Genomic DNA, 23277 nt, shown 5'->3' on the forward strand with positions numbered 1-23277 from the left:
CCCCAAAGAATCCTGCATTTTAATGAGTAGCTGAATAAATATACATTAATTATGAAATTCACATTAATATAGAAGAAAAGCCAGCCATTCTGTTTGCTTTGCCTCCTCAGTTGAACAGCTGGATGGCTGCTACAAAATGTCCTATTTGTGTCAGGGTGCAAACAAACTGAATTACGGGTGCTGCGACAGAGAAATCCTGCAGCTGCGTGCAGTAGTCTGAAGGAGCTGCAAAACCAGCGTGTGTATGTGCACATCGCTTTTCCTCTCTCTCTGCATGGAAAAACATTGTTTCGTATAATGGGAAAACATTCAGTACGACACCTGCTACAGGGACTGATACAATATGCACAGTAGAATAATCAAATAAGACACAAGAACTATGGGCTTAACAAAGAATTCAGAGCTGGAAAACACACCAACAACAGGGAGGGTTGGGAACCTGGAATGCTTTCATAGGGAGGTTCAGAATATAAATCCTTCGAACAAGCCGCTTGGTAGTTTTTAAAAGTTTCCATTCCATTACCTATGGTTTAAGCATAGAGCTAAAAATAAACCATCATATTATACAAAACTTTGTATATTAGCATACAAAAGGTAACAATTTACTTTTTGTATAAAATATAACCTTTCAATAGTGTATTTATTTCACATATGTATAAATATAATCCAAAGAATATGTTTTAAGTATTTCTACCAAAATATTCTTTACAAAAGTTTACAAAACAAGCAATTTATTAATATTTACAAATCAGCGCAGGAAAGATTCTGGGCCAGCGAGATTGGTGCGGCGGGAAGGTGGCAGAGACCAGAAGGGGCTTTGAAACCGTGTTCCTTTTCTGAACAGATTTGTGAAGCTTTCATGCTTCAAAAGACTTGATTTCAGTCACACCTGACAGCGAGGTATGTAAACATACAACTCAAAGGTTGAGAGTAGCTTTTGATTCTCTGGGTGTAGGACAGTGGTAGTGGTATTTTAGAACCAACTGGAACCTGCACACCTCCTCCACTTTGGGACAGAGATGTGGGCACTGAGGTTCAGTGACCCAACAACAACAACAACGTTACCTATGCTTTACCACACACTCAGCCCTGAGGGGAGCCCTGGGTAAGAGGGGCCCAAGCACCACAGGCCAGGGTCACTGTATCATGAATAGAGTGAGTGGTACTACCTACTAACCACACTGGGCTCAGCTGTTCACCCAAGGCCAAGGACTATGTCCACGGAAGGCTCAATTCCCCTTCTCCTGTTCCTTATCTCCACTCAACACAGGACACTCTCCAACCTCACTCTAACCCAAACTTTCATTTTCTACAAACTAGGAGGACAGGGCTCAATTTCATTATGCTTGGGAACAAACCAGTGGCATCAGTCACAGCTAGAACACACGGGGTTATTTGTGGCCATGTTTGTCTTCTACATGGCAAGGTTCAATTTTTTTTTTTTTTAAACGTGAAATTTTGTGCAGGCAGAGTTGTGCACTGCTATTTCAGTGTGATCTGGACAAGTTTTGGTTATCTATAAAAATCGGTAGGGAAGCCCCATTCAAGTTGTAAGCCCTGCGTTCCTGTTTTATCACAAGACACAGCAGCCTACCAAAATACAAAACACATGGGAAAATTACAAAAGTGAGGGGTGCATCTGGGAAAGAGATGCTATAATCAGTGGATGGCTGCTGGGTTCTCCGCTTCTCTCTTACTTACTCCAAACCACCGTGTAACATCTTTCCTGCAAGTTTTAGGAAAAGTAAATAGAAAGATAGTAGAGAAATCAAAGCATACTTATCTACTAGAGCAGATGCCAGTCTCTGCCTGTCTATGATATGGGATTGCAACAAGCCTCAAGTTCCGTCCTTCACCGAGAAAAGGAACTTGGGAAGACCATTTGACACAACTAACTACACATCAGCATCACAGTTGTGTTTGGATAGACTGGATAACACGTCCTGATGCTCAGGCAGGGAAAAATGATCCCAGCGTTTTAATGCCAGGGTCGAGATTTTTAAAACAAGCACATGAACCAGAATGTCTATCACTGTGGTTACTGCCAGCTTTCCGTTTTGATGGCTGTAGTCCACCGGATGTCAGCAGGTTAGCGTTACAGTGTCCTTGGGAAATACTGCTTGAAGCCGGCGAAGCGCCTTCCCGTTCTCCTTAGGAATTGCTCCCCAGGATTTCATCCAGGTTGATGTCTTTCATCCAATCGTCATTGCCAGGCTCTGTCTTCAATAAAGAATCGATGAAATCAGCATCACTGTTTAGGGCAGGGCCCATGCTGTCAGTCTGTTGGCTGAGGAAGTCAAAAGCTAAATCGCTGCTGTGGTCGGTTGCTTGAAAAGCCCTGGTACTTTGGTTGGATGAAGGAAAAGTGTTGGGCGTCAGGGATGGTGGCTGGTTGGTGCCTGTGCGCTGCTGATTCAATCCTGCTCCTGACGGATTCATATTAGCTAGACTCTGTGAGTTCAGCTGGTTAGATCTGAGGTTCAAACCCCTGAGTGGACCCAGCGTTTGCCCATTTAATGTCTGATTCATGTGGTTCATCGGTCTCATTTGCACTGCTGGCGTTAATTGGCTAGGGGGCGCCACTGCCCTCTGGGGAAATGGCTGGCTCCCAACCCCTGGCTGCACTGACTGGTTTGGGGTGTAGGCTGCCGGTGTACCCGCTGGGAAGCGCACGCCTGTGGATTTGAGGGCTTCCTGTTGTTTCACTGTTACATCCTGAGAAGCCCAGCTTGTTGCTGTCGTGTTGGATGTGATCATGACAGTTGATGACCTCTGGGCTGGCATGCCTGCCAAACTGTGGGCCAGATTTGGTCTTAGTTGTTGTGAACTGCCAACAGATCCAGCTCCAAAGGTCGCCGCGTTGTTTCCGTTATTTGCCCCTAAGGCAGACTGCCGCGGCATCAGAGGGTTGTTCTGATTTGTTATCAGTTGGGTTGTGTTTCTCTGTTGGGTCAGCTGATTCACTGCTGAGGTGACGCTGTAGGTGCCAGGCTGGTTACAGGGCAGGTTTCCATACATCCCCATGTTCTGAACTGCTGTGGATAGCAGTGGCGTTCTCATCCCGTGGGTTGTAGACATGAGGCTGGAATTTGGAGTTAAAATGGTGTGCGTTGAGACTGGATTTGTCAATGCTTGGTTAGAGTTTAAGTTCACGGCAGAGGAGCCACCTAAGACGGAGAAGAGAATCATATTTGTTTACGATAGTATGGCATCTCCTGTCCCAACTTGCAAGAACTTATCATTAGACAAGTAACACATGAGACATACTCCGTAAAAAGAGCAGAAGAGATTTTGGAGAGAACCATCTCCCTAGGCCACTCCTCCTTGGTTAAGAGCCTGCACATCACAGAACGAAGACCCAAATAGAAAGGTCCTATTTTCTAGTTTTTATTTTATTTGTCTCCGGAAGTCATCAAGGTGATAATCTTTCATTTTGAATTATTTTTGTTGTGCTCCATGTCTGAAGACTACAACTTCGATTAGGTAGCTGTCATGAAATTCACCCCAGGGTCCACATGAGAAAGCAGGAGATAAATCCTATTCACGGCTACTACACTACTACTCGTGACCTGTGGCCTGGAAAATCATCTCTCACTCCTTATGTGCATCATCCTCAGCCGAGAAGCTGCTATGAATGGTCCCCTGCATCCAAAGGGCAAGGGAAGTCTCCTCTCTTCAAGAATCTGGAATTTGATGAAATCTGTGCTCTGGTGATTATTTCCATGTGGGAACCCTGGTGGTGGGTGCATACCTACTGCTGCCCTTCTATCGAATACTCTGCCAGCCACCTTTGCTCATCTGTCTCTCACTCCATGATGACCCCCAGCCCCTCGCGCCTCCTATTTTCTTCAGGGTCAAGCTGAAGCTCTCCTTTGACGCTTTTCCTAATATCCTACTCTCGTCTCTGTGGAGGAGGCCCTTTCTATTTGATTCTTCTGCACCGAGGCAGACCACTGAGCCTCGAAAGAGCTGCCAGTTAAACTATGCCTGTCAATAATTGATGGAATGGGGGGCAATAACTGGGTCCCAAGCTGCTGAATAAGATGGCTCCATGCAACCGACAGTGACTGAGAGATGCACTGAAATATCCCTGGCTCGGTAAGGCTGCAGTCGCCTTGAGAAATCAGCTCGAGAGGTAAAAATGGAGGGAAGGGGGTCCTTAGGCCACACATTCCTCAAGGGCAGGCATTGCCCTGGCTTTGTTTACAGTTGTTTTCCAGCTCTAGCAGCTGACAGATTTGGTGTTTGAATGATTTAATGAACATGTGAGGAGAGTGGGGAACATGTGAGGACATGTGAGGACATGTGAGGACATGTGAGGAGAGTAGTGAACATGTGAGGACATGTGAGGACATGTGAGGACATGTGAGGAGAGTAGTGAACATGTGAGGACATGTGAGGACATGTGAGGAGAGTAGTGAACATGTGAGGACATGTGAGGACATGTGAGGACATGTGAGGACATGTGAGGAGAGTGAGGACATGTGAGGACATGTGAGGACATGTGAGGAGAGTGGGGAACATGTGAGGACATGTGGGGACATGTGAGGACATGTGAGGAGAGTGAGGACATGTGAGGACATGTGAGGACATGTGAGGAGAGTGAGGACATGTGAGGAGAGTGAGGACATGTGAGGACATGTGAGGAGAGTGAGGACATGTGAGGAGAGTGAGGACATGTGAGGACATGTGAGGACATGTGAGGAGAGTGAGGACATGTGAGGACATGTGAGGACATGTGAGGAGAGTGAGGACATGTGAGGAGAGTGAGGACATGTGAGGACATGTGAGGACATGTGAGGACATGTGAGGAGAGTGAGGACATGTGAGGAGAGTGAGGACATGTGAGGAGAGTGAGGACATGTGAGGAGAGTGAGGACATGTGAGGACATGTGAGGACATGTGAGGACATGTGAGGAGAGTGAGGACATGTGAGGAGAGTGAGGACATGTGAGGAGAGTGAGGACATGTGAGGAGAGTGAGGACATGTGAGGACATGTGAGGACATGTGAGGACATGTGAGGAGAGTGAGGACATGTGAGGAGAGTGAGGACATGTGAGGAGAGTGAGGACATGTGAGGAGAGTGAGGACATGTGAGGACATGTGAGGACATGTGAGGACATGTGAGGACATGTGAGGAGAGTGAGGACATGTGAGGACATGTGAGGACATGTGAGGACATGTGAGGACATGTGAGGACATGTGAGGACATGTGAGGAGAGTGAGGACATGTGAGGACATGTGAGGACATGTGGGGACATGTGGGGACATGTGAGGAGAGTGAGGACATGTGAGGACATTTGAGGACATGTGAGGACATGTGAGGACATGTGAGGACATGTGAGGACATGTGAGGAGAGTGAGGACATGTGAGGACATGTGAGGACATGTGAGGAGAGTAGGGAACATGTGAGGACATGTGAGGACATGTGAGGACATGTGAGGACATGTGAGGACATGTGAGGAGAGTGAGGACATGTGAGAACATGTGGGGACATGTGAGGACATGTGAGGAGAGTGAGGACATGTGAGGACATGTGAGGACATGTGGGGACATGTGAGGACATGTGAGGACATGTGAGGACATGTGGGGACATGTGAGGACATGTGAGGACATGTGAGCACAGAGTATGGACAAGCAAGAGCACAGGAAAGGCCTCGTGTGGTCTTTTTGAGGATAAAGGGATAACGATGGACTCTCACACTATAATCTGGGCTAGCCTGGAATTTCTGTGTAGCTCGTGCTGGACTTGAACTCACAGGGCTCCTCCTACCTCAGGAGTGCTGGGATTATAGTGTGAGCCATAATGCTGATCTCAATGTGGCTTGGATCTGGAGGCTAAGCGAGAGTTAGTGAAAGTTTTGGGACGATGTACCATCCGAGGTGGCGAGAGAAACGGTAGAAATAGATAGTTTCCCCTTTTCACAGTTGAAGAACTCTTACCAGAATACTGAGCAGCTGGCTGCAGGCTGCCTGAATTTCTTCTTTGGTCTTTGTAATCCGGGGGCGGCCTTGTCAGATGTCGGTTCATCTGATCCTGAGGGGAAGTTTTCCCCTTGAAAACACAAAAGAAAACACTGAGTTGGGTGATGTTGTATGGTGTTCACAAGTTTGAAACCAGCGTGGGCAATAGAGTGAGAACTTGTGTCAAGCCAACTGGACTACTTCTCACCGTGGGCTCCAGTACGTGACTTATTTGGCAGTGTAGATCCAGAGACACATCTTTCCATCTGAACCACTTCCTATTGGAAGTGTCATCTCTGCTCCTTCATAGATCTCAGCCCCTGCTTTGTCTCTACTGAGCATGCTCCTCTCCTTCATTTTGTGATTAGATTTCAATTATAACTAAATGTGTGTGGGTTTGGTAATAGTACTTCTTGTTTTACGTTGTACCATGTCTGAGGAGCTTTGGCATCCGTATGTAACTCTGGTGTCAAAGACTTTGGAAAACTGTTTGCCAGATAGGACGGAGAACACCTGGGCTCTCTGTAATTTGATTTGGGAGCTCTTCTGCTTCTCCATGGAAGAGACACCGAGAGACTCACTAACCTCCAGGTACTGGTGCCGGCACAGTACGCACAGCACGTCTCTTCTGCCTGCTCTTAACAACTCTTTGAAGGGAACCGTGATTACTCTCATTTAAAAGAAGACACGCGAACTTCATGAGGCTAAGTAACTTGGCCAAAGTCACGCAGTAATGCAACAGATACCAAATCCAGCCTCAGGAACTCAGGGTCCTTCACGCCACTCTGTACAAAGACCTCAGTGTCCTGTTTAAAAAGCACAGAATGTGCCAGAACCAGCCACCTTTATATTCTTTTAGTAGAGGAGTCTGGGTGGTGAAAGAAGAAACAAGGACATCCATTTACTGTGGCCAATGCCTTGGCCAGCCTTCAGGGACAACCCCACAGCTGTCATTACTCACAGCAGCAAGGAGCCATGAGGAGCCCCAACTGTCTCAGGAGGGCTACAAGAGCCTGGGAGACCTAGGGAAGGAGAGTATTGTCCAGGATGAAAGAGTAACTGTTACCCACTAGCTGGAGAGGGTAACAGTTAGCACTGGGACCCCATAGTGACCTTTTTGTTTTTAGATAAGATTACAAAGTGGCCTATTTGCTACTAGTTAATCATGACAGCAGAATAGCCCTGTCTGACGTGGGCATGTGGTAAGACTTTATGTTATACAGGCACGGCCCTTCCTACCAGCTTGGGATAGGGACTCTTTCCTTCTTTCTTTGGAAAGTTCCTGGCATTGCTTCAATGTAATTCTGTATACATTTGAAAGCAATATCCATTTCTAAAGATAAGATAATCGGCACAGGTAGAGACAGAAGGCTGTAATTATAGGAACGTCAATACATAGACAACTGTAGCAGACAGATGAGGCCATTAGTTGGAGCCAAGTTTGTGTTTGCAGCACTCAAACTCACAGCTTCTCTCAGCTCTGAAATTTCCTAGTGGGATGTGTGTTCTCTAAAAGGGGCAGGGAAGGGCCTTAAAATAACAACAAACCAAATTTAGTTCTTGTTTCTGAGAAGAAACAAACTTGAAAGACTCCTAGAGTGTTTTTGAACACCAAGTAATTCATATAAAACGTAATTTTGATGAGCTAAGCGTAAATGAATCAGAAACATATGGATTACATTTCTTCTTTTATACATGGGTTTACAAATTAAGGGGAAAACTGGTCAGTGAAACTCTTTTATTTTTTTTTTTGGGGGGTGTGCATTGCCCAAACCCTAACTGTTTAACAAAGAGCCTGGGGACTTCAACAACCCAGTGTGGTTGGGAGCAAGCAACCCTATTGTAAACACTCGTGTAAACTGACAGTTTTGATTTTGAAGCCAAGAATGGGACTTTGTGAAATCTCTTTTCCAAGAAGCATTTATCATGTATAAGTAGGTGTTACTACTGTTTGTATGGTGATAGTGTGTGCCTGTGTGTGTGTGTGTGTAAAAATTCGTTCCTTTGGCTCCTATTCACACACTATACTTCAAATACAGATTTACTTAATACATCTTAAGCAGTCGGCCTTTTCTCTCTCCAACAGATCAGTTGATTTGTTGAAAATCTGAGCATACACGTCTCTGAAAACCCAAGTGAATCGGATCAGAGAGCCTCGCCTGCAGATGTAACTTAGCCTTGTAGTGTGACAAGACAGTGGCCCCCAGCACGGAATGGAGGGAGCTGCAAGAAGGCACCCATGTAAACGCACATTGCCTCATTGAATTCACCTCTGTGTGAAATGAAATGAATTTCATTGTGGTCAATCTCTCTAGCTTCCGCACTATCCATCTTGCTTTGGTTTCCTTAGCCATAAAGGATCTGGGAGGTTCTATGCTCTCTTTCACACTCCTAGTGTAAGGACGAATGGATCCTTTTGTTCTGCAAAACGTCAGCATGGCGCCTGTCGTCTAATACGTGTTAGCAATGATGATCAGTGTAGGAACTGCTTACCCATCCCTCCTTTCTTGTGTTTCACTGGTGGGAGAATGGTAGAGAGTGAGACTAACAAACTTAAGGAAAAACCACCTCCAATTAAGTGCCCATCTGGCCTCGCCAAGGCCTCGAAGGACCACAAAACATATGCTAATGTAAAGGGGCATCAAAGGCTGCTTCTTCCTGGAAATGCTAAAGAGCGTAGGCACCCTCGATGGCACCCAGACAAAGAGGAGTGTGAATGCTTTGTGACAACCACAGGAAGTGCGGACCTCTCTGCATTCATCTCGCCACTGACTGCCCTTTGCACCTGTGAGATGCGACAGGGGCTCAGTGGGAGCCGCGCCAGCACCATCACCAGGCTCCCAAGAATGTGCACGCCACTTTTCCACAGGGGCTTTTAATGGAAGCAGAAAACTCGGAAACCCCATCTTGTAAAACTAATCAAATTTGCAGTGTCAATGGGAATAGTAAAGTGTTGCCAGGAAGTCCGTTTGAAATGGCACATTCTCCCCTCTTCAGCCTGGTTTCTAGGCTACTCCGGTTATACAAGTAAAAAGTCGAGGAGGAGGAAGGAACAGGTGTGACCACAGACTTCAGACACCTGGAGCATAAGCACTCACTTCACCTTGTCACCTTTAAAGACGCGTGACTGCTACACAGTTACAAGCTCACTTCACCTTGTCGCCTGACTGCTACACAGTTGCAAGTTTTACATAAAACCAGTAAACACAAACCAGGGCTGCCTCCTTTGATCTTCCGTCTGCTCTCTGCCTGACCTGGTGGACTCTACCCTTTCTATCAGAATACTGTAGCCTTACCACGTCAAAGCCAAATTCCAGCTCGTTTTTTTGGGAGATGATTTGTCAGATTTCCAAATTGGAGCTAGGCATTCTCTCCAATGGCTTCTGTATTTAGTTGGATGTAAATCTGAACAGGGCACTTTTTTTTTTTTTTTTTTTAATCAATTGCATTTAAGGCAGGGTGACTTAGCATGCCTCTTCCTCCAGCCTCTGTGCCCTTCGCTTCTCTACCCTTGACCACACTCTGTGCCTTGACACTATGTGTCCTATTGTGTCCTATTGTGCTGGGTCTCTGGGCCAGGATGAACCCCCCCCCCATTTTTCCTCCCTACTCCCTCTGCACCTTCTGATCTTTAGTAGATGCAATCTTTTCTCTGAAGCCATTTCTAGCAATTCTTACAGCATAGCACTTAAGCACATGAGTTACAGTGGCCCATTTATTTGATGTTCACAGTGGATTCTGGGCTCCATTAGGGAAACGAGATAGAAAAGGGACTATTTTGCTTGTGGTTTGTATCTTCATGATCTTCAATATTCACTGAATATTCGTGGTGTTTATAACACTTGACTTTTCTGGCTATTTCTATAAAGTTTCTTGAGTATAAAATGGTTTCGTCGACTTTTGTCATCTTACAGTGCTGGGGATCGAACCCAGGACCTAACACTCTCTCGCTGAGCTGCATCTCCTAATCTTTTTCCACTCTTTTCTCGGTTCTATTAGCCCGGAACTGTTTGCTTTTTGGTTTCACTGGACGGGGGAGTTTGAAGAGAGAGGTGCAGTTTGCTCAGATGTGTGTGATGATGTGTGAGGGTACAGAGGAAAGAGGGGATAAATACTGAAGTAAGGCTCGCACTCGGGTGGCGTTGAGGGAAAACAACCTTGTGGTTCTGAAAAGGTCAGGCCAATATGGTGAACACAAATGCCTTTTTTGAAACAGTTCCCCATTCCGAGATGCTTCTTTTTTTTTTTTGGTGGGGGAAGCTAAATGTTGGTGGTGAAACTCCATGTTGGTCTTTAAAAATCCCCCTTTTAAACTAACTGTTTACCTCTAAAACCCAGTCTGGAGTTGGATGATTAAAGTGCAGCTCACTATTTCCACCCCTGGAGGCTGGGAACAACTGGGATTTCATTTGCTCTATTCCAGTGCCCTGCTGGCCACAGACATTCCTGAGCTGGGCAGGGCTAGTCATCGAGGGGCTGTGCACTCCATATGCCCAGCAGCTGGTAAATCAGCCTTTGTGTTTTGTTTTCTTTTTGGTTGTTGCTGCCTGTTTGTTTGCTTGTTTTCTCCCCTGCATTTTAAATGCACGGGATTCAGTTTCTCGCATTGCTGTCATGGAAGGGCAAAGGGACACTTTATATCTCCAAGGCCAAGCAGTCCACACCATAGAAGTTAAGGAGGTAACTTTACCGAGTCAGCCAGCATCTGCTGCTGGAGGAGAAGCTGTTGCTTTGGCTCCATGGCTGGCCTCTGCAGGGTCTGTTTCTTCCCTATCATTTGCTGATTCAACAGAGACTGCTGGGAGTTCATGTAGCCACTTGCAGTGTTTGGATTTGAGCAGGAGTTGGGACTTGGACTGGGGCCTGTGTTCTGGCCTACCACAGTGTGTTGATCCTGCAGAAGAGAAAGGGGAAGGGGAGATACTGTGAATTAAATAAGACGCAGGGAGCACACTGATGTTAAGCCTCAATGCCAAACATTTTCATCCTGTTGGAGATCAAATTTGGTTAATGGGTTGGACATCTGGAGATTGCTTTGGAAACGTAGAGGAAATCATTGCATAGCATGGCAAACAGAGCAGGTAGGTGAATGGTGGGCATTGGATAAACTCCCATCTGACTCTTAGGGTGGAGCCTCCTCATTCCAGGAGGCGTTTATGGACCCTCAAAGAAGATTATCATGAACATATACAGTATCGCACTCTACCTCTCAGAAGCAAAGCACCACAGAGAGACAGCAATTTATGAAGTCAATGTGCATTTGTTATATCTGACCGACAATAAAAACGGCCTTTCCAAACAGGGGTTTAAAAGTTGAATAATCTTTCTGGACAGCAGGAGTGTGTCCTTTCCTCAGATTCACAACTCTCCAGCGGTCTATGCTAAGGAAGACAAGAAAACACGGTCTCCTTGGAGACTCATGTCTAACCAAGGGTTGGAAAATGCTCATGAGTACAACAGTTAGGAATTACGAAACCAGCCTGGGCATGGGGACATAATCCTGTAACCCAAGCTCGTAGTAGGTTAAGGCAGAAGGAGTCTGAATTCAAGGTCATCCTCTAATATATAATGGGTTTGAGTCCAGCCTGGGATTCAGGCGATGAAGTCTCAAAGAACAAAATGCAAAACATAGCAAACAAAACATTGTGAAAAAAAATTTAGATTATGTAATAGAAGTACAGCATGGAAAACCTTCATCCACTAAAGGCAGGATCCTTGGAAGTGGATTACTTCATACATGTGCCAGCTCATGTTCACACAAAGGCCAGACATCCATCCCAACTCTCACTCCCTAGGCATACAGCATGTGCTTACAGCAGATCAAAACAGGAACATCATGAAGCCTGTATACCAGGGGCCAATTACCATTCTTGGGAATTAGCTTCTCCTTTATTTCGTTTTTTTTTTTAATGTTAGCCACTAAGCTCTTTTAAAGGAGTAGAAATCTGTCAATCTGAAACCCAGTGCAATAGGAAACTTGACCCTAATAGCTACTTCAACAGCAAAGGGATCTAGCATAATCATAAGGACAACCACACGCCGAAACTTAGCGCAAGGCACAGTTTCAGTACTCCAGGCTCTCCAACATTTATCCAGTCCGCCCCCAAAATGAGTGAGGATGTCTGTTTTCGTCTCGGTTTTGCAGGTGAGATGTCTGAGCTGAGGGAGACCTTGGAGCTGTCGGGGTGAGTGGAGGAGGGTTGGCCGCCAGGTCAGTGGACTGAGAATGTCCCTTCTCAATTGCAACATGACTGACAGTGGACACTAAAGAGAAATTCGTATGAGCCATGTACTGACACAGTCATCTTCTTGTGACCGGCTTTCCATTTTACATCCATCTCTCCCGTGTGTCTTGCAAGCCACTAGGAACGTGGACTTGAGGACAAGTTCTTGAGAGTTCCTAGCAGAATGGCAAAGGGGAAGATCGGGGCTCTTCAGATAGAGAGAGAAGCAGTGTGTGATGGGAAGAAAGAGACAGGGCTGAGGAGTGTAAGAACCATCGGAAATGGCAGTGGAAGGAATCAAGCCCAAAGCGAAGGTGCTGGAAGCAGTCGCTGGACCTAAACAATCTTTTCTAAGACATAACCTGAAGTTTTATGTGAGGCCTCGAGGAAAAAAAAATATGTATTTCATGTTTAAAGGCAAACGGGTAGGAAACAATGTAAAGGACTGGTTTGATGTCTTTGATTGGCTGCATAGCGGACAGAGCAGGGGTCTGGGGAGTGGTCCACCCCAGTCCACACCCTGGTCTGGCATTTATTAGGTACGCGGTCTGGCAGAAGTGAATTAGCTTTCCTTTTCTGTAAGATGGGAACAGGGACAATGATGATGACTCTGAGGTACTGACATCACACACTCCCTGTGAGAATAAGAGGGTGCTGTCACATGGCTGGCTCGCAGGAAGTCCTACCACAACGGCTACTCTTAGCTGCTGCTGATATTTCAAGAGTGCATTTTTATTTTTATCTTTTTACTTTTGAAGGAAATAAGTCAGGTCTCACCTCGCATGTCACTGAAAGCTGTTCTCTGACAACTTTTCAGAGATGCACAGTTCAGTTGGAATTGGAAGGGGACACATATAGATGCCCGCTCAGCTTGCATGTGAGTTTCCAACGTCCACTGGTAGGTTGCCCGTGCTCCAATGCATGGGCCCTCAGCCACAGACAATAGGTGGCACTAACTGGACTCGGAGGGTTATTACTAAGAGGAAAAGGAGAGCATGAAGTGACCAAGAGTCACCAAGGGACGGTGAAAAGAATCAGAGGTGAGTAGAGAGGGCCAAGCTACACTGCATTATGTATGAAACTTCAAAGAATAAATAAAATATGATTTTAAAAAACTCAGAGAAAAGAGATGGACAGTGTGTTTGGTGTTGGCAGAACTGGTGAGCTTCAAAATAATTTCCAGAGCAATCTGGAACAACACCCATCTCTGAGATTTATAAAGGATGTGCGTGCCAAGAAAATGCAGCTCTTTCTCTCTCTAATCAAACAGATGGACGGCTCTAAATTTAGCTTCACTCCTAGACAATACCAAAAATATCCTAGGACCCTTTCCCTTAGAGTCTCAAGTGCTGTCCAAACTTGAAACTAGTCCCGGAGTGGAGAGGCATGCCCTGGTGTGGAGGAAAGAGCGAGGTAAGTCCTTTGGAATTCCGGAGATTTTTCACTTCCCAATTTGTCGCTCTTAGACCTCACCACAGTATTCTTCTATACTCCTTTCAGTTTGTGATTGAAGTCACATTTAGCTGCTGTCACATTTTCTGCCCTTATGTTAGCAAGACACCTCCTTCACAGACATGCCTTCATTGCCAAGATGTTGTGCAAACTTCAGTACATAAAATATTTTGAAAGAAAAATATGCTCCGATGCATTGGCTCTGACTCCACACACAGCCTTGCTGCTTCCCCAGCTTCAGCCATGGAGAACTCAACACTGTGGAAGTCACCTGTTTCTCCCCCAGCAAAGACAGCTTTCCCTCTGGAGGACATTCCGCTTCAGTGACACTCTCTGTACATGAATGTGCTGTGTGGCTGTGAATAATGACTCATGCCATTTCCACTGATGCTGTATTTTCTATGATAGAAAACCCAAGATTCTAGAGAAACTGGGATCAAAGATTGATTTGGTAACAAGTAACAAACATACAACTGATTAACATAACCAACTCAAACTATCATTTATGTTGTTGGTTTTGTTTTGTTTTGCTATAATGCCCTAATGTTTGATGCTAACCTGCCCATTCTTCATTTCCATTTAGTATGCACTCACAGGTTTTCATACCCGTGGTGCATATGTACACTCCCACATCCAGCTTTAGAATACATATAATTCTCTACGTTAATCTTTAAAAGTAGTTTATTTAAATTCATTTGAAGTGCATTGGTGTGAAGATGTCAGATCCCCTGGACCTGGAGTTACAGACACTTATGAGCCACCAAGTGGGTGCTGGGAATCGAACCCAGTTCCTCTGGAAGAGCAGCCAGTGCTCTTTAACACTGAGTCTATGCAATTTTACTTGTGTGTATATTTTCAAGGATGACTAGTTGGCAGGGGGCAACTAATTAATGTGCTCTTCCTTGTGGAAGACCACCTCTCACACCCCAAGCTTTCCTTGCTTGCCTGTAATTCTTTGTGTAGGGTTGAGGACTCAGAATACATACTTAATGAAACAGTTGGCATGAAGAAAATGTTAGGCTCAAACAGTAGAGGTGCAGCTTGGCAAATGGATCTTAATTTCATCAAGGAATCTAAGTAAATTGTGGTCAACACATGAGTAATCTTTGAAAAGATGCCACAAAAACAGAAATGATGTGGTTAATTACTTGTTTCAATGTGAAACAAGGATTCTGTCTGTCAGGGAGCACTGACTTCATCACAGGTAGGAAGTGGTTGTGTTGGACATGTCAGAGAAAGCAAACGATAGGATCCACCAACTCCTTGAAAGACAGTTGGGATAGGAGGGCTCATTGGATTTAGTCACTGTTAAAACTGTTTTATGAGCTATAAACACAGACAGGGGACTCAAGGTTTGAAAATGAGTATTGTTCTCTTGTTATTGAAAAAATAGCTAAAGAATATTTGTTGTTCTATACATCTGCTTAAAGTGGCTCTCTGTGTCTCTAATTTACAAGGGAGATATTTAATGCTTTTCCCCTATGAGCACAAAGTCCTGTGCGTTACTAGAGATCCCTGGGAGTATTTTGGCTGGGATGACTACTCTCTCTTTTTCTTGGCTTCCAAAGCTAGGCATCTGCAATTTGCAAAACAAATTCAAGATAAAGTGCCCAGCTGGGCAGGACTGTACAGTAGAACTCACAGACTGGTTTGCTATTCAATCTGTCTTTCTTCTCTCCTCCCTTGCTTTCTCAGTGAACTAACTGTTCAACTGTTCCGTCAGGCTATTCATCTTCAGCGCTGTCTGCTGATGAAGCCATTTATTTATCTCTCTGCCTGAGAAAGAGCTGCCTGGGCTCTTCCTTTCAGGGTCCCTTTCCCTGGCAAGCCTGCTCCTTCAAGCCGTTTATTTAGGGTTTACATCTCGAGGTGGCTGTGGGCAGCTGAAGTGATTGCATGAGCCATGTTTGACAAAGCACACAGGCTACACAGGTATTTGTCAGGAAGCTACCTGGGACAAGACACTCCTGCCTTGGTTGGGGAATTCAGGGCTCGGTTCCAAGGGTCAGCAAATGGCACAGAAGGTACGCCACATGCCCCTGGCCACCTTCTGTTTTTTAATTAAATACAACGTCGTCAGAACAGGGCCCATGCTTTCACTTATACATTGTCTGCAGCTTCTTTCACATTATAATAACAGAGTTCAAGAGTTGTGGTTGAAACCTCCTGGCTTACCAAGACCTAAATATTTACTATCTGGCCTTAAGGGAACAAGTCTCCTGCCCCTTGCTGGTCTTACCTACACTAGCCAAGTTATGCTAGAAACTTTAGCTTTTCAATGACACTGTCAGGGTATGTGTTTCTATTAGCACCGCCCTTACACCCGCACACCCAACATCCATGGCTACGCTGGAAGTGGATGAAACTTAGACAGTTTGTCCTCCTCCACATTTTAGATGAAGACTTTGTCTCAAAACCTGAAGGAATTTAATTACACAAGGCCACACATCTAACCATAGATGAAGAATGTCTAAGGCCTGGGAAATGTGTTACATAAAATACCCACTGGCTGGAGAGAGGGCTCGGAGGTTCAGATCCCTTGCTGCTCTTACAGAGGACTTGAATTCAGTTCCCAGCATGCACTGGCTATCCACAATCACCTGTAACTCCAGCTCCAGGGGACAGGACACCTTCCATGGGCACACACATGCACACTGGCATATGTGCATACATGGGCACACACATGGTACACACAAAGTCATGCAGACTCACACACACACACACACACACACACACACACACACACACACACACACCATTTTTAAAAATATCTTAAAAAAAAAAACCCAAACCAAGATTCATTTGTTTAAGAGATTTGCAGCTTGCCTGCTAGAAATGGCTCTTTAGGTGTGTGTGGGGGCGCTGGGTTAGGGGTGTTGGGGGAGTTTGACAGGGAAGGGAAATGTACTGAGCTTAGTATTTTCCTTTGTCCTGTGAGGTAGATCAGGAGGTGGATGTTTTCCCTCTGTTCCCTGCCTTCTCGGTAGGGAAAGTCTGAGCCTGAACTTGTAGTCTCCTTGGTTTCACTGATGGAAATGAGGTTTTCTTCAGATATTACCTAATTTTCAAGTCACCGGGACACTGTGTCTATTCTTAGCCTTTGGGGTGGACACCTATTATGGGTTGGCTGTGAGAGCAGTTCCATGAGGAGGCAGCTCTGGGGTGGACCGTGGCCAGGAACAGAACATCAGTGGGTCAGGGTGGAGTGGGAAAAATGTGGTCACTCAGGGGAAGGAATGAGACATTTTTCTTAAGTGACACACTCTTCAGCTTAGAAGGGCTCTTTGTGGTGGACCTGAAACTTCTGCTTTGTAAATTGGCTTTTAGCTCTTTGTCTCTAGAACAGTGGGTCCAAATGTGCTATTGTATTATGATGGCCTGTGAAGATTTCCCAAAGCTACCAATTCTGCCCTTCCTCTCTCTCTCTCTCTCTCTCTCTCTCTCTCTCTCTCTCTCTCTCTCTCTCTCTCTCTCTCACACACACACACACACTCACACACACTCACACACCTTTGTCTATTGTTTCAGGAAATTTATAAATTCTCTAAATGTGTCCAGACCATCTTCAGACCTCAGGTTGTGAAGTTCACCCTGTGCTCATCAAATATTCGTTTTTGAGCATAACAAATATCTTACAGACAGAGCCGCAGTCAGGGACTGGGTAGTTAAACACATATGGGGGACATTTCTCAGTCTAAGCATAATAACCCTATCTGTCTGGAATATTTCTCCTCTGCCCCTCCCTCCCAGCTGATGTTAACTTCTCCTGGGATCAACCCAAATGTCCATCAGGAGGTTCCTTCTGATGCCCCAAGGCTGAGGTAGGCGAGGTTCTTCTGTGTCTGAGACAAATGGCACTAGCTTGTGCCACAGTATTTGTTGCCCAGTAGCACAATAGCTCCTTTGTCTATACTTGTTTGTCTTCCAAGAACGAGCTTGGATGGCTGTGTTCCCCAAGACAGTCCCTGGGCATGGCGGACTCCCCTATAAAAGTTCTTGATTTTAAAAATGTCCATGAATGAACAAGGAAGCAGTTCCGAGGGATACAAGGACAGAACTTGCTGTCAAAGTGCTAATTCCCTTCAGCGGTAACTAGGGACTAATGTAGAAGAGGGTAAAAGCAAGTTCTTTTTAAAATTTTTAATTTTGTTTATTTTATATCCTGGTCACAATTTCCCCTCCCTTCTCTCCTCCTAGCTCCAAATGTCTTTCCCAGGCCCCAATTCACTCCTCCTCTGCTTCTGTTTAGGAAGGGCAGGCCTCCCACAGGAATGGATAAAACATGGCATTTCATGTTATAGTAAGACTAAGCACCACCCCGTGTGTTAAGGCTGGGCAACGTGACCCAGTGGGAAGGGTAGGCTCCAAGTTCTTAATTGCAGGGCTTACCACAGACAGCCCCTGTGAAAAGATGCTTCAAGGGTGGGAGATAAGGGGACTCCTGTTTCCTTCAGCAATGAGATGGTGGTGCCCAACCCGAGACAACTACTCCCGTTAGAAGTTGTCAGTTTCTGAATATTAGAAGCTCAGTTCATCTGTCAAAGACTTGACATCTCATTCAACTTCTACAATAACTACATTATCATTATTATTCCAATTTTAAAGACCAGGAGATAAAAAATAAACTTGCTCTAAAAGGTAGATGAGCTTGATAATACACAGAATATTTAGAAAATTTCCGTGTTCTAAAAGCCGTTTGAAAGGTGGGCAGCAGTCGTAACTGGCTGAAATCAATAAGCTGTATGGGGTTAGCAATATCATCAGGAAAATGTTTAGACCAAAACAGAACAAAATGAGTAAAGTTCTTGGTACACATCCAATTTCAGATAGACATTAATCTCTCTGCTTAAATTAACCCGATAGTTGCTGAGCATCAGTTAGCTACATGACACCCAACTATGCAGTGTGGGGTTTGTATTAATACCAGCTATACACCAATGAGCAATAATTACTCAGTCCCTTTCTCATAATATAATTAAACGTTATCAATTCTGCTTCTACTAAACGAATCAAGACTGGGAAGTTGTATTTGTGGGCAATTTTGCCACCGGTAGACCGTGTCTTGCACATGGTGGTGACATTATCCCCTAAAATAACTCCTGGCGCCTTGGATGATTGCTGTGGGGCTCTGTGTCAGCCACCGCCTTTGCCTCACAAGGAATGTAATCTTTGGGGGTTTATTTGTTTCCCTTTCATTTTATGTGTGTGGGTGTTTTGTCTGCAAGTATGTGTGTGAACTATGTACTTGTGCCATCGGAAGCCCCTGCGTTTTCTGGGACTGAATTAGAGATCACTATGAGTGCGGGTGATGGAATTGAACCCAGGTCTTTGGAAGAGCTGCTGCTCTTGACAGTCTCTCCCTCTCCCTCTCCCTCTCCCTCTCTCTCTCTCTCTCTCTCTCTCTCTCTCTCTCTCTCTCTCTCTCTCATGCATCCCAGGCTGTTCTCAGGTTCACTATGTAGCTAGAGCTGACCTTGAACTCCTGACCCTCTACCTCTTGAGTTTTGGATTGCAGACTTGTGCAGAGGCTCCCAGCTAGCACAGACACTGCTTGCTGTGGTTGAACAAACTCAACTTGAAACTTTATCCTCGTGTTGGTATGAAGAGGTAGGGTCCCTTGAAAGCTGATGGAACCATGGGGGCTCCACCCGTGTGTAGGGACTAGAGTCCCTTCTAAGAGGAATTGCCTCAGTCCATTCTGCCTCCTTCTGTGAACTGAGTGAAGAAGCCACTAATGGAAGAGGTCTCAGGTTGGTACCCTGACTTTAGACTCCTTAGGCTCCTGAATCAGGAGAGACACATTTCACAGTTGCTGTAAGTGACAGGGTTTGTGGTGTGTTAGCCCTGCAGCACAGATGCACCAGGCATCCAGGGAAAGCACTTTTATAGAGAATCACAATCTTTTAGGAGTCTGTCCCTGCAACCTATAAACCTTGTTCATTTTATTTTTTCTTTATGACCTTATGCTTTCTGATTTTAAGATGTGGAGTTTAGATTATAGTCATTAAATTCTAATCTGACAGAATAGTTGAAATTCAATTTGTACTTGCTCAAGTGAACAATAAATGCTATTGGGAGAAAACATTTCAATTGCTATTTCTCAGCTAAGTCTAAAATATGATTAACAACATGGCATGCAAACTCTTGCCTCAATTGGTGGGTGGTGGTGGTGCATACCTTTAATCCCTTGGGAGGCAGAAGCAGGCAGATTCTTAGGAGTTTAAGGCCAACCTGGTCTACAGAGTGAGTTCCAAGACAGCTGGGTCTACCCAGAGAAACTCTGTCTCAAAAAACAAACAAACAAACAAACAAACAAAAAACAAACAAACAAAAACCCCACAAACAAACAATAAACCAAAGCAAAACAAAGCTCTTGCCTCTAACCAAGGAATGGGTTGATCCATTGGGGGGGGGTGAAGAACGTGTTGATTTTTTTTCATAAATGAACAGAAGTTTGCAATGAAAATGATGGAAAAACACAGAGACTGAATGCCAGACATACTCATACACATACATTCCAGAAAGCACAGTGTGGGATTGTGTGGCTCTGGTACTAACTTCTTAGGTGATTAAAGAAAAAATCCATCTGTCTTTTCCTTGCTTCTGTACAAAAGCATCCAATAACCAAAAAAAAAAAAAAAAAAAAAAAAAAAAAAAAAAAACAAAAAAAACAAAAACCCTACAATTTCCTAGGGATAACTTTTAAGCCTCGACTCTCCATTTTGTACTAGAATGTACAAAAGAAATCTAAAATGATCTACGCATTTTAATGTCTTTTCTCTAGAGAAATGGAGCATATTTTGATCATCATTGTCGTGCTTACTGCTATGGAGCCACAGGGGCACAAGCAATGTGCAGTGACTGGTCAATGTCCTCATGTTCTGCAGTGTCTTTGATAATCTTTGAGTGTTTTATTATAATGGCCACACGGGGTGTTAGGAAGGGGCCATGTGTTCTCTGTTACACACAACACTGAATTTTCCCTGGATTAGGAAACAAGCTACTAAGTGCTTCAAGGGACTTCAGACCAGCCAGTTATCCCCAACACTCTAAGGGACATGCTTCAAAAGAGTGGAGATTTCTCATGAATCAGTTCCCAGAAAATCAGGTTATTTACCAAATCTCAGTTATGCAAATGACACAGAAACATTTTTATGTTCAGAGTACCACAGTAATATTTTAGACAAATGATAACCTTGATAAAAAGTCTACTCCAATAATGAGGAAGAGCAAGAATTCTTTTGATCTTATATTTTCTAGCCATTTTGATTAAATCAGCTGCACAGGTTTCCACTCTGATGTTACTTTGTAGCTACAACTCTAGAAAGAAGAGTGTGAATTTTAAGATACATTTTGTTGAATAATAGGAACCTCTCTCTCAGAGAAATTTCATGCTTGAAATTATTTGTCAAATAGCTAACAGGTAAACATTTGATTAAAAGTTAGATCAACTTCACTTACAGCCTAATTCACAATTACCCTAGTATTAAGAAAGTAATGTGAATACTGAAAACTTTTGGTGAAATTACAAATACCAAAGTTGGTCATCACATCCAGTGTCTGAACTTGGAATGTCCGTTGTTGCTCAATAAAAGGTCTGAGAGACATCATTCTGTTTATCATGAATGCCTTGAAGGTAAATTCCACCATACAGATATGGACATGAAATTATAACCCCCATTTCTTAGCAATTTTGGGTAGGTTGGTTGCACTGGGTTCTGTTACCTGGAACAGGTCTCCATTGGAACTGTAACTGTCCAGCCACTTTTCAGCTGGGTAAATGTTTGTGGCCTATTCTAACTGCCACTCAGGATAGAGAATGCATGAAGACTGATACACTGTTTTCCAGTGTTTACACTCCTGTGAGCTCTCCAGGTCTGGCACTTCTTTAAAGAATATACATCGGGTCTGCTGCTACTCCTTGGTGACTGGCTATGTCATTTGCGATACATCTAATGGTGAAATCAAAACTATGACTAAATTGGAACCAGTTGGATGCTTTTAGAGTTAAAAACTGTCTCTGTAGCTATCCTGAGATGGAAAAAAAAAACCAAACAAAACCAAAACAACAATTAGATTAGCAGAGCTTGAGCCAAGTGTGTGAAATGCCACATCATTAGACATCATGGAGCTTAATAGCAACTACTCACTACACAAGCATATTGCCAAAAAAGTTGGTTTGAACAGAATATTTAAATTAACTACATCAGCTACTGTGGTTGTTTTGGCATCAGCAAGACACAGCTGGATTATCTCACCCGAGGGCCTGGTTTGCTCGATAGATTTTTAGCCGAGGATCATCGTGTTCATCTAAGGCTCCCATGATACTCACTTCTACTTCCCTCTTGTAGAAACAGTCTCATCTACACCACTGGGTGTCAGCATCCTTTTTAAAAGTTGCCGTTTTCAAAGTATCAGGCCAGCTTAAGCTCTCTGTGTCTAAAGGGCAGCATGTGGCTATTTTGAGAGTTAATCAAACCTATGTGTTTTGAGCTGTTTTTGATACAAAACAACATTGTTGGACGTGGTGTTAATGTGACTTCTTAGCCTTACAGTGTTAGGGAAAGCAATTCAGTTGGTTTCAGGTAAGTAAATGCCACGGAATGTGACGATGGCAGGTCTGTGGAGACTGCAATCCTTCTGCAGCAAGCTGCCCTCACTCATCCCTCACCTCCCAGCTCAGGACAGACATTTCCACACGGTTGCCTGCCTTGCTCTCTGCCCTCACCACCTTTCTCGAAGCTGGATTCATTACTTTTCTCTTGGTAAGCAAGGTGCAGTTAATCTCAAGGCTTTGCCAAATCCTTAGATTTTTTTTTTTAGCCTGGCTTGCTCATAAGAGATAGAGGGATGGTCGCTGTTTGCCTGGGGGAAACACTATGCTTCTGGATAAGTTAGGTGATTTCACCAATTTTACTATAGTTATTATTCTTAAAATCAGAAAGAGGCTATTGGTATGCCGGGAATACATTGACCGTTACGTTTAATATTATTAGAAAGAGCTGTTCCACTTACAAGAGGGAAACCCGGACTTTGATAAATACAGTTACTTCTTAGGAAAGCCAGAGTGTGGCCATTCACCAGTGGGCATTTGTCACAGGAAAGGCAGGATGTAGTGTTTCTATTTAAATGCAAATAATAGCTCACAGTGTTCTGTATGAAGTGATTTATTTTGATACATTTTCCAACTCTCCTAGAGATTTTAGGTAAACTGCTTCAAAACACATGTGCTCAAGGACCAGCGTGGCACAGTGGTCAGATTCTTTCATGTAAATATCTAGGGTCAAGAATAGGAAATCAGTCAGGCCTACCAAGATTTATGAAGCGCCTATTATGGGAAGCCATTCCCTGAACAAAAGCAGGGGCATAGGATTAGCATCAGGGCTGATCTGTCCTCTGCCAACTAGGTCTTAACCAGTTACAGTACGCATTACCATTGCAAAGTTTCCTTAATTATATTACCCCACTATAATATCAACACTTAGTAACGGTCAAAGAAAAACCTTGCCTCTCTTTAGTTATGAGTACGTATTTGAGTATAACTTCAAGGTAATGAAAACTGCAGTGCTTATAGGTCACGGATATTTCCTCAGGGGCATGGGCTCTATTTAGATATTTGAATGAAAAGGGAGTCT

General features: G+C 44.3%; 1 protein-coding gene across 1 annotated transcript in view; it reads right to left on the minus strand.

The window, feature by feature from the left end:
• Nucleotides 1–714: 714 nt before the first annotated feature.
• The window catches only part of Maml2 (mastermind like transcriptional coactivator 2), a 309684-nt gene continuing 287121 nt past the window's right edge, over nt 715–23277 (minus strand). Inside the window, exons 3-5 of the mRNA XM_051199032.1 lie at nt 10657–10860; nt 5946–6057; nt 715–3167 (exon numbers count right to left, since the gene is read on the minus strand). Coding sequence (XP_051054989.1) covers nt 2152–3167; nt 5946–6057; nt 10657–10860 — 1332 coding nt within the window. The 3' untranslated portion in view covers nt 715–2151. The remainder of the gene's footprint in view (nt 3168–5945; nt 6058–10656; nt 10861–23277) is intronic.

The sequence above is a fragment of the Phodopus roborovskii genome, unplaced genomic scaffold (genome assembly GCF_943737965.1).
Source record: "Phodopus roborovskii unplaced genomic scaffold, PHOROB, whole genome shotgun sequence".
Lineage (NCBI taxonomy): Eukaryota > Metazoa > Chordata > Mammalia > Rodentia > Cricetidae > Phodopus > Phodopus roborovskii.